Raw genomic sequence first — 18,113 nt, 5'->3', positions numbered from 1 at the left:
TCGCTGCTGGTCATTGCATTGACTGTTGTAGTTGTGGTCTTATCTGAGCTGAGCAGATTTATCTTGGTGTCATCTGACTGAAGAATGTGTGCTTTCAATAGACATCACATTTCTTTTCTCGTTCTTTAGCAAAGTTTAATCTTGTAGTTTTTTTTTGCCAAATAGCAAGGAGCTTGTTGTTTTTATTTTTTCTCTACTTTGACACCATCCATAGAGCCTGGTGTTATGCAGTGTCCTCGCATTGTTCGTTTTCTCTCTTGATGACCAGAGTTACAATCCATAGTGTCCACTCTCAGTGGATGACCACTGCTTCTTCTCATTAGTGATACTATGGCTTTGGTTTAGCTGCAGTCTTCCTGTATTGTGCAGTAGCTTTATTTATTTATTTATTTATTTATTTATTTATTTATTTGTTTCTTAATGCTTCTGGTTACTTTTTGAGTAATAATGCAAACACAGATAAAGCCCATGAATCCCAAACTGAGAAAGATCCAGTGTTCACAGGTCTATGTATTTTGATGATTATGCAGTTGGGTTTAGTGGACATCACAAGTAGGGCTGTGCAATATGACCAAAATCTCATATCCCGATATAAGACATCTATCATCCAGATAATGAAATAAATTATAAAATTTTAACATTTTCTGTAAATTCTGTGAATCTCGGGCAGCTCGACTTGCAGGAAGTGTACCTGGAGTCGAGTGTTTTAACAGATGCATGAAACTATACATTTTTAGTCATAAGTTGTAACGGCCGCCGTTTTCTTTGTATTTATTACACGGCGTGCTGCGGGGAAAAGCCTGTTCTAACGTTTGAGTCTAAGGTTTATTTTCTAGCACCTGGCGGCTCTTTTTTAATGCTCATCCGTAAATAATCTGCTCTTTCACGTGATTCAGTTTATTTTGAAAAGTCTCAACAGGATCTTGAGCTTTATTGTGAAAGGTTTATGTGGAAAATAAACAAGCGGACGGCGGAGCCACACGATGGTTTTACCATCATTGTTGCTAACGACAACGCATAAAAACAGTCGCTTGTCCGTCCGTATTGTGGTTATATTAAATATAAGAGAAAGAGAGAACTTTAAGAAATTAATATAGCCACTACAGTGACCATTAAAACGATGAAAAAATATTGCCGTAAACAGTTTATTTCGCAACACCACGAAACAAACGATAGCGTAATATGAAACGACAGGCGTTTTTATATCGTCATCTGATATATATCGTTATATGGAACAGCCCTAATCACAACTGTACTCAGTTTTGTTGTTGTTGTTGTTTCTACTTTAGGATCAGTAAAGCCGTTCCTTTTGGTTTTTAAGAGAGGAAGCACTCTGTTTGCCAACTTAGAAATAGTGCTATTTATAATTTGATATACATTTAAATAACTTAAGATTAAAGTGATTCATGTGTAGTCACTTCTGTTCTGTTCATTCTATATCCATAGTACCAAGTCTCAGCCATTTTAATAAGAAGGTGATCAAAGAGTACAAATCGGTCATAGATTAAAATGCAGGTAAATGGGAATCCTGCTTTAATCACATTCTCTCCAAATCTGTGCAAAGTATGAAATCAGATACATTGTCCCCATCTCCCCATCTTAAAGGTCAGGGAAATGTAAAACAACTGGAGAGCTTCTTGCGCTGGTTGTTGCGCCTTCATGAAAATATGCTCTTCTTTTATCCTTTATGCTCTGTCCTTCATGCAGTATATCCATCTTGGCTTAAAAACCACCTGCATTGTTTACATTTCACTTAAAGCTGCAAAGACTGACAAATCATATGCATGTTAAAATCTTAATGCATATGATGATGTGACCGTAGCAGCTATATGTTTAGCTGTACATACCTGAGAAAGATTGTCCAGGGCTTAATGTAAGCACTGTATGCTAAGCTTATGAAGGCATGGTGCTTATGCTACATGTCATAATGTTTGTTGCATTTGCTTGAATACATTGCGCAGTTGTCACTCATGCTTGGTTATAATCCTTGTGTCGTGCAGAGTCGTTGCTTCTCCATCATGTCTCTCCATCATTCATTGATGTGTGTCTTGTTTTGTTCCGCCCTGCTTTGCCTTCCCTCCTCCTCCTGCATCCTGTCTGGGCTGGCTGTATCTGCGGCCTTTTTGTTTTCAGCTGTGCCTGTCCCTCCCCCTCCAGGAGTCAACATCGAGGAGCACATTCAGATCCGCCAGGAGGAGAAACGACAGAGGATCAATCGCCGGCATAGGTTGGAGGAGGGAAGAGGTATGATTCAGAGCTAGGGGACTAACTTTAATGAAGAAGTGTTTGTTTTGGGATGTAGAAAGGACACATTTCTGTGATAGACATTTCAAATAGGAGAGACTGTGGAGATGGATGTAACAAATAGGCTTAACTGTATGTCCATCCTTTTTTTTTTTTCTTTTTTTTTTTTTTTTTAAATGAATAAATAAATAAATAAATAATCAAGTTTCAGGTTACTTACAGGTGCTGTTGTGAGCTTGGGTGTCGTGCCTTGGTGACTTCTCCCTTGCTTGTGTCTCTACTTTTGTTTATTTATTTAATTTTTACATTTTTTAGCATATGTGTATGGTTGTGGTGTAGTATTATCATGTGTTGTTTCCCATTTGTGAGCATTGTGCATGCATGTGAAAGTTTCTTTCTCCCCCAGGCCCCCTTGTTTTCCCCGGTCCCATTTTTATGAACCAGCGTGAGCAGGCCCTAGCCAGAATAAGACCCCTTCAGGCACTAAGGCATAAACGGGACAAGCACAAAGGTACTACGGTCTTCACTAACTCAACGGGTGCAGAGACACCCCTTTGACTTATCTCCCAATCTGGCTGTCCCGCCCACCTCCTCTCACTCTTTGAAGGCAGGACTCTTGTATCTTCACCAGGTCTCAAAGTTTTCATCCACGGAGTACGATGCAGTTAGTAAGACGAAGGTAGAAAGCTATGTCATTGCCTAACTGGATTTACCGTCACCCCCATAGCAAATAGATAAAACTACTGCATAACAAGCAGAGACACTGGGGAGAGTAAGCTTTGACAGTTGACAAGTCTGACACATTTTAAATGTGAAACATTTCGTGGAAATGGCTTAGATGTGTCATCTTAACATTAAGCTTTGTTTGGACACTCAAGTTTTGAAATTGTTAAGACATTTATCAAATCAGTAGAATATGGCCATATATTTGTAGGGTTTTTTTGTGGGTTTTTAAATTTTTCTTTTTTGAATAAAAATCTCTTTTCTTTGGAAAAACTACTGGTGGATATGAAGATGGATCCTTGCTTCTTTCCCCCCTCCCTCGTCTAACCAGCACAATCCTGGAGGACAGAGAACATAATATAATGTGACTGTTAAATACCTGTTGAACCCCCCCCCCCCTCTTTTTTTTTTTTTTTTTTTTTTAATATAAAGAAAAATGTCATTTGGCTACAAAAATGAATGTCAAATATATCACTTTGTGTGCAGATGTAAAGCAAAAATTATGATGATATGTGCCATCTAAAGACATAAGAAGCATAACTTGTCCCACTGGCACTAATCACTCAGTGGTTTATTAGTCTGTTTTGCTTTGATGTTTGATGTGCATTTGTAAGTGTAGGTCATTTAGGTTGCATCTAATAAGCATTTTTCTTCATGGTTTTCACAGGCATTATGGTAGTGCCTGGTTTTGACCTCCAAAACTGCTTTCATGTGCTTAAGATGTCATTTTAGGAGCACTCTGTTTATTCTCTAATATTAAGTGTAGTGACAATGAACTAATTTCTTAACCTCTCTAATTTTGGCACCATGAGCCAGTCAATATTTATTTTGGTCCAAAAAAACAAAAATCCAGAATATATTCTCAGTCACTGTATTCACTGTAATGCATGGCACTCCTCTACCCCAACCACCTCCTCTCACACACCACAGCTGTGACCTCCTGCAGGGCTCAGGGTAAACCAGACTTCCTCTTAACTCATAAGAGACAAAAAAACCCTCAATTTTTTTTCAAAACTGTTGGCAAGCTATAACAGAACTGGTTATCAAAAGCCTTTTTTTATGACAGTGTGTCACTCCTTGCTATCGTTTTTTCCCCTTTTCTCCCCCTTTTTTTTCTTTTCTCCTTTCGTTTCTTTTTAAGACCTCTTTTTCCTCCAGCTCTGTTTTTTCGAGGATTGTGCAGAGGCTTCCACCTCAGCGGTCTAAAGCTGCTACTAAACTTCACTCTCTGTTCTGTGCTCAAATGTGCTGACTTCAGTGTTTGCCTTATAGATGGAAGCAGTGAGCGTGGGGAGAAGGATGCTAGCAAAATTACAACCTACCCCCCGGGGGCTGTGAGATTTGACTGTGAACTGCGAGCAGTTCAGGTCAGCTGTGGTTTTCACCACTCAGGTGGGTGCTTTTCCCTCATAGCAATCACTAGGTTAGATTTGCCTTGATAATTATAGAAGTTGTTCAAAGCAACTAGTAAGAGTACAGTAATATTAAAGTAATAATGTGACAGTTGTCATGTTGGTTTACAGTGGTGCTTATGGAGAATGGAGATGTCTACACGTTTGGGTATGGTCAGCACGGGCAGCTCGGACATGGGGATGTCAATTCCAGGTATTCTTGTCAGATGACCTTTTTTTCTTTAATGTGATAGATGTATGTTCAAGTAAAAGTAATTTTTTGTTAGCCATAGAATAGTTTCTGTAATTATCCCTGTATATTCTAGTATTATTTAAACATTAAATAATTATAGCAGAACAGACAAATGTCATGGGTGTTAAGTATGGGTATTAACTGCAGTTTTGTGGACACACAAATTCATTTAATTTTTTCCCTGCTAGGGGCTCTCCAACTCTGGTGCAGGCTCTTCCTGGTCCGAGTGTGCAGGTGACAGCAGGCAGTAACCACACAGCTGTTCTCCTCGTGGATGGGCAGGTCTTCACATTTGGCAGCTTCTCGGTGGGTAAACAGAATCTATTGCAATTCTACGTAATGCAAAAGTAATCTTTTAAATGTAACAAATGTAACCTTTGTTTTAATCGGTCACGATTGCTTTTGCAAGGGCTGCAGATTTCTTTTGCACTTTGTTTCTGAAACTTAACACTCTCCTTGCTTTTTCAGAAAGGGCAGCTTGGTCGGCCGATCCTGGACATGCCCTACTGGAATGCCAAGCCATCTCCTATGCCCAATATCGGTGCCAAATATGGACGAAAAGCTACGTGGATCGGAGCCAGTGGGGACCAGACATTCTTGCGAATCGATGAGGCACTTATCAACTCCCATGTCCTAGCTACTTCAGAGATCTTTGCCAGCAAACACATCATTGGCCTCGTGCCCTCCTCTGTGTCTGAGCCACCACCATTTAAATGCTTGCTTATCAACAAAATGGATGGAAGCTGCAGAACCTTCAATGACTCTGAGCAGGAGGACCTGCAAGGATTTGGCCTATGTCTGGACCCAGTGTATGATGTTATATGGAGGTCAGTGTGAGGTCTATGCTTATGTTAACCAAGGGATAAGCTGGATTCCATCTCAACTCTTAGTTTCACTTTCATTAGAGCAGAAATATTTCTAATTCTTTGCATGTTTAATCCCTGTCATTATTTCCTCCTGCTTCTAGGTTCTTGCCAGCCACCAGAGAGATGTGGTGTTACAATGCAGTGATAGCTGATGCCAGGATGCCCTCTGCAACAGATCTGCAGGCTCGCTGTAGCATCCTTAGTCCAGAGCTTGCATTACCGTCAGGATCACAAGCAACCACCACTCGCTCTCATGGAGCCCTACACATTCTTGGTAATCCTTTACACTAGGCATTTACAGTGTCAAATTGCTTATGGGCCTTATGATCTTTTTGTAATTACCTTTTATTAAATCATTGACTTAACTTCTCTGATGGGGCTTTAGCTTAGTCTATGTAGCTCCCGGGTGTTTCAAGTTTTAGCTGCTGTTCATTCAATATTATCCAGTGTGATAGACTGGTTGTTAACAAGTTGGACTTAATTTTATGCTTTTATAGAAATGTTATTCTGTATATAACTGTAGGAATCCCATTAGGATGTTAAGTTATTTTTCTGGCTTTTTGTTTTTCCTTCTTTTTATGAGTGAACTCTTATTGTTAGTTTTTCATGGGAGACTGTAGTATCACCTTTTAATCAGTTCAAGAGAAAACTGATTTGACCTCAGTCAAACAAATGATGTGATTGCAAGAATGCTATGACCACTTCTGTTGATTGTCATTTATTAGTAAGATAAATTATGCTGTTTTTTCCACTTAGGTTGCTTGGATACACTGGCTGCCATGCAGGAACTGAAAATGGGTGTAGCCAGCGCTGAGGAAGAAACCCAGGCCGTGATGAAGGTCTACTCTAAGGAGGACTACAGTGTTGTGAACCGCTTTGAGAGTTAGTTCTTGTTCATAAGTAATGACTGAAAGAGACAGGACTTGCACTGACTGATTGAATTGATCTCATCAATATATCAAACTAGGCAGCTGCTTAATCTGTAACATTCAGTGAGGAAAAAATGCCGTGGAAACTAAGTGATCATCTTTGTGACCTTCATAACCTGACTGTTCCCTTATGCGATGTGGCAGGTCACGGTGGTGGTTGGGGTTACTCGGCCCACTCTGTGGAGGCCATCCGTTTCTGTGCCGACGCAGACATCCTGCTGGGTGGGCTGGGCCTGTTCGGGGGACGAGGGGAGTACACTGCGAAAATCAAGGTGTGCAGTCCCTTGAAATATTTTTACAAAAAATTGCTTTAATTGCATGTTTAATTTAATTTAATTGCAATGTGCAAGTTTTTGAAAACCATAAGACAAAACAAGGTTATGTAGGATTTTGAAATTAATACCATAGGTGCATCTTATAGGGGTCTAAGGGTTAGTACGGGCAGTATTTTTTTTTTTTCATTTATATAATATATTAATCAGTTTCTGTTGTTGTGCAGCTGTTTGAGCTTGGCCCCGATGGTGGTGACCATGAGACAGACGGTGATCTGCTGGCTGAGACTGATGTACTCGCTTATGACTGTGCTGCCAGGTATAGTTAATGTATTTGTGTGTATTTTTTGAAAGTGGTTTTAGCACTTAGTCTTGTGGCCATTTCAGTAAAGAAAACATTGCAGAATCATTTTAAATGGTGATCTTATTTTTAGGGAGAAATATGCAATGATGTTTGATGAGCCGGTGCTGCTGCAGCTTGGCTGGTGGTATGTGGCGTGGGCCCGAGTGTCTGGTCCCAGCAGTGACTGCGGCTCCCATGGGCAGGCTACCATCACCACTGATGATGGGTAAAACTGATTTACAGTCATCATGATAAATCAGTAGAGCTGATGGTTTATTTTTCTATTTGTTACATTCTTTTACATTGCACATGTTGATTTTTCATGTGTCCTGATTTGTGTTTTTCCTCCCATTTAGTGTTGTCTTTCAGTTCAAAAGCTCAAAGAAGTCAAATAATGGCACAGATGTCAACGCAGGTCAGATACCTCAGCTGCTTTATAGGCAAGTACTCTCATTTTGTTAAAAGTGGTGCATGTTTTTTGGGGGGTTTGTTTTATTTTTTTGGTGCCTGTCCAATAAATAAGCTTTATTCTCTTTTCATATTTTAACGTTAGGCTTCCTTCAAATGATGGCAATGCATCTAAAGGCAAACAGCAAACCAGTGAACCAGTCCATATCCTTAAACGCTCATTTGCTCGTACAGTCTCAGTGGTGAGTACTGTCCAAGTGTCTCTCTGCAAGTTATGTAACAGGTCACTTAAAAAAAAATTGAACAATGCTGTGTCATCTCGTTGTAGGAGTGTTTTGAGTCTTTGCTGAGTATCCTTCACTGGAGCTGGACCACCTTGGTTTTGGGTGTGGAGGAACTGCGAGGGCTGAAGGGTTTCCAGTACACAGCCACCCTGCTCGACCTTGAGAGACTGCGCTTTGTTGGCACATGCTGCCTCCGCCTGCTCAGGGTCTACATCTGTGAGATTTTTCCCATTGCAGGTAGGAACACAAAGCACTTTATCACTGACAGCATGATGACTGATAGATCGATGACGTCAAAGTCTTTCTTTGCAACAACAAAAGAGTCTTATTCAAACTGTTACTATACATTAAACAAATGATATATATCATGTGCATAGATTTATATTTATAAAACAATTAAAAAGTTAGAAGACAATCAGTGATTGTGATATTTTTGTTTCTTAAAAAGTGCATTTTAATTAAACTGTCTTCTGATTACATCTTCTTTTCCCGTGTTTGATTTCTAGCCAGCACCAAGGCTGTGGTGGAGGAGTCGAGCAAGCTGGCAGAGTGCGTAGGAAAGACACGCAGTCTGCTGAAGAAGATCCTGTCAGAAGGCATGGACAACTGCCTGACCAAGCTGGACAATGACCCACAAGGCTACTTGTCTCAGCCTCTTACTTTGCTGGAAGCTGTGCTGCAGGAGTGCCACAACACCTTCACCGCCTGCTTCCACTCCTTCTATCCAACCCCGGCTCTGCAGTGGGCCTGCCTGTGTGATCTGCTCAACTGCCTGGACCAAGTATGATGATTTCATACAGCTTGTTGACACATTAAAAAAATCTGTTAGTTTTAGATGACATTTTACTGTACTTTCATTATTCAAACCCTTTTGTACCTAACAATGTTCAGATAATTTCAGATGAAGGCTTAAAGAGGGGGGAAAAAAATCTGACCTTCACCATTATTTTTGCTGTATTTCAGGATATCGCTGAGGCTAATTTCCGTACATCCAGCAGCCGTCTCCTGGCAGCCGTAATGTCAGCTCTATGTAACACATCGGTCAAGCTCACATCCATCCTGCCCATTGCTTATGATGGGGAGGTGCTGCTGCGTTCTCTGGTCAAACAAGTAAGCACAGAGAATGACTCGGCCCTTGCTCACCGCTTCCCCCTGCTGGTGGCCCATATGGAGAAGCTCAGCCATGTGAGTTGGAACTGCGTTAATGTTTAGTTGTTTATCGATACAGTCAGTAGACATGTTGAGATAACTACATTTGATCACTATCACATTCTCATCCAAATACCTAGATGGCCTATAAAAGAAATCAAAACAATCATATTAAGTTAGTAATATTGCTTCCACCTTTTAGACGGAGGAGAACCTGATGGGCATGACCAGTTTCCGGGAAGTACTAGAGAAGATGCTGGTGATTGTGGTGCTGCCTGTGAGGAAGAGTTTGAGGAGGGAGGTTGAACTGTTCTCACCACATTTGGTCTCCAACACCTGTGGCCTGCTGGCCTCCATTGTTTCTGAGCTCACCGCCTCTGCCCTGGGCTCTGAGGTAACTTAACGTGCTCTAGTAGCCATTGACCTATGCTCCCACAGTACGCCTGTATGTGGGGCTACTGTTTTGGCTTTAAGCGTTGGTCCTTGTGTGCTCTTGCAAAGCCCCACTCGCATTACCAGAAATTTCCTCTGTACACGCTTATTATTCTAGGCTTTGACAAAGCAACCTTTTTGATCACATTGATTTGTAGTTTTCAAAGGGATTTAATTTGCATCCCAGTCACTACAGTTCAGCCAACGTTTGAAAAGAAATCCGTCACTCATGCATTTTCTCATTCTTTTTCTTTTGTCCTGTCTTGTGCCATATTCTTCATATTCTCAAGGCTCCATTGTTGTTGAAGCAATTTCTCTCAGTGACAGACACTATGTCCTTACTGCAGCTTTAAAAAAACCCCAGAGAGAGCTCAGAGCTTTTCTGTATTGTCTTTACAGCATGCTGAGTCATTAGGTGTAAGTGGCAGACATCTGTTGCCCTCCATCTTTCACACTCTACATTTAATTATCATCACACTCTTTTTATACTCATGTACTGCAGTCATGACTCTTTAGCTCTTGTTGCCATAGTAACGTTTCTTGACAACTGCCCTCAACAACTACTTTTTTTTTGTTGTTGTTTTTTTTACCCCCCCCCCCAAGTCTGTTGTCACGGAAACTACTCTTTCTCCCTAGAGTACCTGGATAGGTCCCTCTGCACCTGTGTCTGGTTCTCAGTAGTCACAGGCTGATATAAATAGTAGTTACCTAATGCATACCAAGCATGAAATGGTTTTAATTCACTTTCATTTATTCTTTTCTGTGAATGCCTTTTGTATGTTTTAGCAACCTTTAAATTATTTACCTTTTCCATCCATCATTTACACAGTGTTTGCTTGAACTCTGGACATTTGGAGGGTTTTGGTTATTTTACACTTTATTATGAGTATTGCTACCTAAAATTATGGATTGTGATTTTTATATATTAAAAAAAACAATTTAGTGTCTTTCTATTTATCTTAAAGTGTCGTCGCGTGTGTTTGGCTATATTTCTTAGTATTTCATCCTTTATTAGGTTGATGGGCTGAACTCGCTCCACTCAGTGAAAGCATCTCCGAACCGCTTCACCAAAACAAGCCAGGGCCGCAGTTGGAACACAGGCAATGGCTCGCCGGATGCCATCTGTCTGACAGTGGATAAGCCAGGCGTTGTGCTTGTGGGTGTCTGCGTATATGGAGGAGGGGGCATCCATGAGTATGAGCTAGAGGTGCTGGCTGATGATGTAAGTGACTGAAGATTTATTGCTTTTTTTATTTGTTTTGTGGTGCTGCTGAACTAGTTTCCAGTCAGTTGAATTATTTATTCTTGTGAATCTCTTTGTTCCCTCGACGTTCAGGCGCAGACAGAGCACCCAGGAGACTCTGCACATTCTCACAGGTGGACATCTCTGGAGCTGGTGAAGGGCACATACAGCACTGACGATTCCCCCAGTGATATTGCTGAAATTCGCCTGGATAAGGCTGTGCCACTTAAGGTACATAAATGTGTTTGGTCCTAGTAACAAATTTCCTCTTTGTGACTGCTCTTTAGGGGGTGAATTTTTTTTAATATATATTGATCTGTTTAACTTATGGTTAGCTTTAATATAATGTAATGTCTCCGAGGCTAAGTCATTAAACTAGACATCTCAGCTGTGTTTCTGTCATTAGTGCCTTTATAAGTGTTTTTAAGGCAGATATCTGACAGATAATATGGCTTGTGGTGCAGCTAATTGTATTTGAAACATTAGCGTGATACGCCCATATACTCTAAAGAAGGCCTTTAGCTTGCCAAGCTAGCTGATAAATTGGCACTATATGCTCAAAAAAAGAGAGATAGAGGTGTCAACATGCAAAATGCCAAACTCAAGATGATAAAAAGACAGTACAGATTTGTATATACAGTCTATAGTTAAAAAGCAAATATTTATTTAATAAATTTACCGTGTTGCAGGAGGGGGTGAAGTATGCAGTGCGATTACGAAACTATGGTAGCCGGACGGCTAATGGGGACGGAGGGATGACCACAGTGCAGTGCTCCGATGGTGTGTCCTTCACCTTCAGCACCTGCAGCTTGAGTAGCAATGGGACCAACCAGACCAGAGGACAGATCCCACAGATTCTCTATTACAGGTATACATAAAGGTAGCATCTTCTAATTGCTTGTATCAAAAGTTGTTTTTGTTTTTTTTCTGACTTAAGTGTCTCATTGTTGAAGGAGTGAGTATGATGGGGACCTCCAGTCTCAGCTGCTGAGCAAAGCCAATGAGGAAGACAAAAACTGTAGCAGAGCTCTCTCTGTGGTCAGTGCTGTGGTTAGAGCTGCAAAGGATCTCCTTCACAGGGCATTTGCTGTTGATGGTAAGCATAGCAAATTTTACACAGCTATTACAAAAACATTGGTTGCTTGTATCTCAGCCTTTCTTCATTTTGTCCTTTCTTGTCTCCAGTGGATGATATTCCTGAGCTTTTAAGCTCTTCTAGCCTGTTCTCTATGCTCCTGCCCCTCATCCTGGCCTACATAGGCCCCGTGGCTGCATCTGTACCAAAGGTATTAGTTCACACTCAGATGGTTTACCTGTCTTCTTAAAATACCACATTTCTCTCTGGTGTAGCACTGCAGCTATCTGCTTGTTCTTTCACATCCAGGCTGCTGTTGAGGTGTTTGGTTTGGTTCAAGAGCTGCTGCCCGCCGTCTCTGCCCTGAACCAAAAATACGCCCCACCCACCTTTAACCCAAACCAATCCACAGACAGCACTACTGGCAACCAGCCTGAACAGGGCCTCTCCGCTTGTACCACCTCTAACCATTATGCAGTAATTGAGAGTGATCACCCTTACAAACAAGCTGGGGTCACTCAGTACAGGGTAAGGCATCTCTTGCCATTCTTACTGGTTTTAAAATGTGTTAAGAGAAAATTCTAGAATTTTAAGTTGCAACTGATTTCCCTTGTGCTTCACCATGCTTCAGGTATCATTCCCGGACTGCGTCCGCTGGACCACCATTGAGTTTGATCCACAATGTGGCACTGCACAACCAGAGGATGTCCTGCGTCTGCTAATCCCAAGCCGAACACTCCACTTGTCCAACCTAAGTGCCAAACCCTTGATCCACGACACAATCAACACCTGGACTGAGCTCAAAAAGTTCTCAGGCTCAACAGGCTGGCCAACCACTGTCCTCGTGCTGCCAGGTGAAAACAAACAAGCAGACCAACTTAAACAACAAAACAGCAGGATAGCAAGTTGACATTTATTGGACAATAAGCTACAATGACTATTATGACTGGCATAATATTTCATTGCCAGTGACCTTTGTTCAAAACTCATGTGGTGAATCAGCCTCTGCGCTACGGTGGTATTATTCTTTGCAGGATTATTATATTTCTGACATAAGTCTTTAGTGGTTAATGAACTTCGTCAAGGCAGGGGAGTGAAATGTTGCCCTGGATCGTGCGTTACTTTTGACAGAAGGGAACTCCGGGCTGGAAGACACCTAAAAAAACTTGTATACCACGGCGGCCACAGAGGCAGAGACAATGCATATTCTGTAGGAGGACCAGTATTCTTTGTTTACTGTGAGAGAGCTAGCAGCATTTTTAATTAAATCTGTTGTATACTTAAGTATGAGCTCTGATTGAGTAGTGACAACATTCTTAATCCAACATATGTTCATGCAAGCCAGCTGCAGCTCGTTGATGATAATTGTTGGCATCCTTTGTGTACTTTATTCTACTTAATGATGCTTCACTAAGCCACCTGCCACAGCAGGCAGCCATTAGTTTACCAATTATTGCTTTTACAGAGCTCTGCCTAACTGTCTCGTGTTAGATGCATTACTGTGTATTTCTGCTCTATCTGTTTTCAGGAAATGAAGTGCTCTTTTCACTTGAAACAGCCTCAGATTATGTGAAAGATGAGAAAGCCTGCTTCTACGGCTTTAAGTGTGTGGCTGTGGGATATGAATTCAACCCCGGTCCTGATGAGGTACAGATGCTCTTCAGTGAATTGTGCCACCCACCCTGAGCCTGCAGTTTTACAGCGCTTTGTATGCCATCTGTAAAAAAAAAAAAGTAATAAATACCTTTCTGACAGATGTTTTGTAAATTTCAGGGTATTATCCAACTGGAGAAGGAGTTGGCCTACCTGGGTAGTGTGTGTGCTGCGGCTCTAATGAAGAAAGACTTGGCCCTTCCTATAGGTACAGAAAAAAGTAAAATCAGTGCATTTGAGGCAGCCTTTTGCATAACTCATATAATCATTATTCAATTTTTTTGTAGGCAATGAGTTGGAAGAAGATCTTGAGATTCTTGAGGAAGCCTCTCTTCAGGTATATCTTCTTTTAAGTAAAACAAAGAAGAAAAAAAAAGAGCTATCTCTCCTAAGCACTCAACTTTCCATCTTAACTTTCAAAACTTTTTGTGCCACTCAGGTGTGTAAGGCCCACTCAGGGATCCTTGGGAAGGGTCTGGCCTTGTCTCACTCTCCCACCATCCTGGAGGCCCTTGAGGGGAATCTACCCTTGCACATCCAAACCAATGAGCACTCCTTCCTTGAGGACTTCATCACCTGTGTGCAGAATTCAAGTGGGGGACGTCTGGCTAGGTATGTTTCCATCCTTGGATGCGACGGCAAAATTCAAAATGAATGAGAATTACCTCAGAAGAAAATAATATTCATATTGAATTTCAATTCTTTGAGATAAATATTAGTTGGGCTGTTACTACATATTCGTTCCCTCTTTGTTTGACCAATGCAGATGGCTACAGCCAGACTCTTACGCAGATCCTCAGAAGACATCCCTGATTCTGAACAAAGATGATATACGCTGTGGGTGGCCAACCACTGTGGTGGTTCAGACCAAAGACCAGTATGGGGATGTGGTGCATGTTCCTAACATGAAGGTCAGGAAAACTCTCTTAAAAGAAAAAAAAATGGAATTGTGTCTCAAGTGCCAAACCTACAAAAGTAGTTTACTGAATTTGTCGGTCACTGTGTTTATGTTTTGTTTGTAGGTGGAGGTGAAGGCCGTACCTGTTTCACAGAAAAAGTCGGTGCAACCAGAAAATGTGAAGAAGTTGCAGCGACTACCTGGAAGCTGTTCCCCTTCTTCCTCTGGACCCGACCTAACCTTTGGAGGTTTGCCAGTGCCCAAGTTGGAAGCCACCTATGAGCCCATGATTGTGAAAGAGGCTCGGTACATTGCTATTACCATGATGAAGGTCAGCATCGTGTAACTGGGGCGCCACTCGCTACCTCACCTGTGTATATTAGCCTGTTGCAGATTCTGTAGCTCAAGTTGGAGCTGGGTGGTTAGATTCTGAAATACAACATTTAACATTTGGTAACATTAAATAATAAATATTTTAAAAACAGAGCGTCGTTAGAAATGGCTAAAGAAGATTATAACAATATACTGGGAAATTTTTAAAAAATCTGAATACACCTGCCAGTGAGTACAGATGTAAGCTGAAAAAAAAAGAAAAAACGTTCCACATAAATGTGTATAAATGGATGCGTATGGCCTGTAGCTTGAAGACTGTAAAAGCTCCATGTTATTCTAATCCATTTACTGTGTATGAGAATGAGAGAAGGGTGTTACAGGGCTTAGAAATTCTTCCACCAAGTAGTTCAGATTACAGTAACATTGACAGACTTTTACTGAAGGAAGGCTTCTGTGTATCTGAGGAGGATAAAAAAGTCAAAAATGAATGGCTTACCTTGGGAGTGACAGCCTTTTAGTTTGCTGTATAAAACATGCCAGTTGTGCGTTTTTGTTGCATGGTAGTAATGGAAAAAACTGCTCCTTTGCCATCAATCAGAGGCTAGTCACAAGGCTGGTGTTCATGCTCTCCAGCTTATGATGTACTTAAATGGAAAGCCTGTTTCAGTAGCCCAATTATGTCACTTTGAAGGAAGCTAAAGTCAAGCTCACGGACAACTACAGAAGCTGAATTAAAATTACAGTGTGCTACTTTTTCTTTCAGTTGTTGTAGCGTAATCCTTTAATGAATATCTGATTGGTGTCCTGTCTTTCAATTAACCAAACAGTAGTTACACTAAGTGTAAAGAGGGGGGGAAAAGGCAAATTGTTGAACCCATCATGAGTTTGTATCATAGAGGGGGAATGTGACTTGACTTAAAAAAAAAAAGGGGGGAAACTAGTGCATTTGCTGTTGCTCTTACGTTACATCTGTGTCTGTTTTAGGCATATGAAAACTACTCCTTTGAAGAGCTGCGCTTTGCTTCCCCCACCCCAAAGAGGTAAGACAGTGCAGAAAAAAGAACAGACTTTCCACAGAGACGCAGTCTACTTATTGTTCATTGCCCACACAGACCCAGCGAGAATATGCTCATCCGTGCCAACACTGATGGAACCTACAGTGCCAATTGGACTCCAGGAGCAGTCGGCCTGTATACGATCCATGTCACCATTGATGGCATTGAAATAGGTAATTCAGTCTAAACGCACGTTCAAAAAGCTTGTGCGTTCTCTTAAGTCTTTCCCCATAGAAGCATGAAATTTATGTGGAGGCAATAAATTTCTTGTGAATTTACAAAGTCGAGTTGTAAATCCTTTTTAAATCATTTAGATGCTGGTTTGGAGGTAGAAGTCAAAGACCCTCCCAAAGGCATGATACCACCTGGGACTCAGATGGTCAAGCCAAAAGCTGAGCCTCAGCCTAGCAAGGTGAGTTTTTCTTTCAGTTGACCAACTAGGACATGAACATGAACAAATACGCTGAACATTACCATACCTGCAGTCATCCGGCAAATGCAACTCAACAGAGATGGCAACAGGATTTCCTGCCAACACCAAATTCTAACGGATTGAACCAGCTGCTTTATGCAGTATGTTGACATCAGTTTCATCAGAAACACAGAGATCCTTTTTTTTTTTGTTTTTGTTTTTGTTATTAAAAAAAATTAAAAAAACGAGGGAGCAGCAAAGTTATTCCAGTGCGGCAGTGACAGTAAATCCTTCCACAGAGGCGGTACGGCGGCTGTCTGTCAGCCATTTCAGTTCATACTGAGAATTGTTTATCACCTCTGTGTAGCTTTTGGCTGTTTGCGCCTCCTCGTTTGGTTTGCTCTGCTGACTAACGATTTGCTGGTTCATAGGAAGCAATAAACCTCAGACCAGTCCAAGATATTTTGGTCACAAAGTAAACGAGCAAATAAATCCAACTCTTTTATAATGCCACGGTAGATTTCGGTGTGATGTCCTTTCTTTTGTGATGCCTCTAACGAGATGAAGACAAACATTAAGACTGAGCACTATGAGTCTGGTTGTTAGGTTCTATCGTGCATGTATACAGACTGTGTACGTTGACGAGTACTTAATATGGTGTAGGAACTGGAAATTATGCACGTTGGGGTCATCATCATTTTGTGGCCTTTTGAGTTTTGAAATCCATAATGGGGGAAACAAGCAACAATGTGTGCCTTTTTCAATCACTTGTGTATACTCCTTTTGGACATGTTTTAAAAGTTTTGTTTTGATTTTTTTCTTCATGCATCAGTGTAGATAACACACAACAAACATCATAACAGGTGCTAATAAAATGAAGCTCCTTAAGATTGGTCATCTTTTGCTGTGTGTATGCTTGTACTTGGAAGCGGGCTTTGTCTGGATTAAAGCATGCGATCTATCACTGTCAACTGCTTTCTCCTTTTGCTTTTCCTACTGCTCTTATTGACTTTATTTTTCTCCTTTCTGTTCTTTACCCCTGCCGCTCACGGTCTCCATCTCCCCTCTGCTTCTCTCAGGTCCGCAAATTTGTATCCAAGGACAGCGCAGGCCTGCGTGTGCGTAGTCACCCCTCCCTGCAGAGTGAACAGATAGGCATAGTGCATGTCAATGGCACCATCACTTTCATTGACGAGGTAATTGACTTTAGACCAGGCAGAAGACCGTAATATATAGTATTCTATGTGGAACACCAGGGTCCACTTTTGTTCTGTTTCTGTGTTTCTTCTTGTTTGAATCAATAAGAGCCGACTCATAATTATTGCAAAATCTAGAGGTTTTTTTTCCTAGATTAAAGTAATTTTGAGTCTTTTTACATGATTTCTGTAGTTTCTTTGTAATTACCTCTTTCAATAATGATTACTACCTCATAAATTTGTTGCTCTTTATGTTGCTTATTGCTCTTGCAAGGCACTCTGAGGCTCCATAAACAGCTTGAACACCATCCTCTTGAATCCAAATGAGACGATGAATTCTTAAATTACTACGCACTTTATAACTGCAATGTAATGTGGCATGTATTGACTGTATTTGTCAGCCCTGCACAATATCTGCTCTCATCTTTTGTCGTTAGTACCGGAAACATTTATGTAATGTTTCACCTGCATCCTGCTTCACCATGAGCGTGGCGTTATCTAATTACTTTGGGCAGCCTCAGAGATGCCGTGCGTATGTATGAGGGCACTCCCCTCCTACTTCCCTAGTAACAGGATGGCATGCCTTTGCTCTACTCTGTTGCTTGTTTTCCCTTAGATCCACAATGATGATGGTGTGTGGCTCAGGCTCAATGATGAAACTGTAAAGAAGTATGTTCCCAACATGAATGGGTACACTGAAGCCTGGTGCCTCTCTTTTAACCAGCACCTGGGCAGGAGCCTACTGGTCCCAGCCGACGTAAGTAGAAGGCGGCCTGCTGAGTAGCCTGTCTCCGTTTACGATTAGAGGCTCCTGCAGTGTTTATTTTGGGGAAGAGCTCATCTGTGTTGTTTAATGATAACGGCTTTTCAAGGACTTACCTGGGTTTGTCCTTGAAGCATGGTAAATCATCAGAGTATCTTATCAGAGTGTACCTGCTGGGGTGTTTCTTGTGC

General features: G+C 41.3%; 1 protein-coding gene across 13 annotated transcripts in view; it reads left to right on the top strand.

Moving 5' to 3' along the window:
- mycbp2 (MYC binding protein 2) overlaps positions 1-18,113 on the top strand; it is a 61,591-nt gene that overhangs the window by 21,038 nt on the left and 22,440 nt on the right. For 9 of the 13 annotated variants that reach the window (XM_035906680.2, XM_035906679.2, XM_035906672.2 and 6 more), the window contains exons 17-51: positions 2,134-2,244; positions 2,651-2,755; positions 4,240-4,359; positions 4,491-4,572; positions 4,800-4,917; positions 5,080-5,438; positions 5,579-5,751; positions 6,234-6,359; positions 6,551-6,678; positions 6,906-6,997; positions 7,113-7,247; positions 7,378-7,461; positions 7,575-7,671; positions 7,758-7,950; positions 8,220-8,494; positions 8,677-8,898; positions 9,065-9,256; positions 10,310-10,516; positions 10,631-10,768; positions 11,227-11,405; positions 11,491-11,633; positions 11,723-11,823; positions 11,922-12,140; positions 12,244-12,466; positions 13,141-13,259; positions 13,386-13,473; positions 13,553-13,602; positions 13,705-13,877; positions 14,032-14,176; positions 14,288-14,494; positions 15,481-15,536; positions 15,609-15,724; positions 15,866-15,963; positions 17,043-17,159; positions 17,776-17,916. In XM_035906680.2, coding sequence (XP_035762573.1) covers positions 2,134-2,244; positions 2,651-2,755; positions 4,240-4,359; positions 4,491-4,572; positions 4,800-4,917; positions 5,080-5,438; positions 5,579-5,751; positions 6,234-6,359; positions 6,551-6,678; positions 6,906-6,997; positions 7,113-7,247; positions 7,378-7,461; positions 7,575-7,671; positions 7,758-7,950; positions 8,220-8,494; positions 8,677-8,898; positions 9,065-9,256; positions 10,310-10,516; positions 10,631-10,768; positions 11,227-11,405; positions 11,491-11,633; positions 11,723-11,823; positions 11,922-12,140; positions 12,244-12,466; positions 13,141-13,259; positions 13,386-13,473; positions 13,553-13,602; positions 13,705-13,877; positions 14,032-14,176; positions 14,288-14,494; positions 15,481-15,536; positions 15,609-15,724; positions 15,866-15,963; positions 17,043-17,159; positions 17,776-17,916 — 5,132 coding nt within the window. The remainder of the gene's footprint in view (positions 1-2,133; positions 2,245-2,650; positions 2,756-4,239; positions 4,360-4,490; positions 4,573-4,799; positions 4,918-5,079; positions 5,439-5,578; positions 5,752-6,233; positions 6,360-6,550; positions 6,679-6,905; positions 6,998-7,112; positions 7,248-7,377; positions 7,462-7,574; positions 7,672-7,757; positions 7,951-8,219; positions 8,495-8,676; positions 8,899-9,064; positions 9,257-10,309; positions 10,517-10,630; positions 10,769-11,226; positions 11,406-11,490; positions 11,634-11,722; positions 11,824-11,921; positions 12,141-12,243; positions 12,467-13,140; positions 13,260-13,385; positions 13,474-13,552; positions 13,603-13,704; positions 13,878-14,031; positions 14,177-14,287; positions 14,495-15,480; positions 15,537-15,608; positions 15,725-15,865; positions 15,964-17,042; positions 17,160-17,775; positions 17,917-18,113) is intronic. The other 4 variants (XM_006788186.3, XM_035906669.2, XM_035906675.2 and 1 more) reach the window with 3 other exon arrangements.

The sequence above is a fragment of the Neolamprologus brichardi genome, chromosome 16 (genome assembly GCF_056152115.1).
Source record: "Neolamprologus brichardi isolate AB-2024 chromosome 16, ASM5615211v1, whole genome shotgun sequence".
In the NCBI taxonomy this organism is placed as follows: domain Eukaryota; kingdom Metazoa; phylum Chordata; class Actinopteri; order Cichliformes; family Cichlidae; genus Neolamprologus; species Neolamprologus brichardi.
This window is presented reverse-complemented; position numbering and strand designations above follow the sequence as displayed.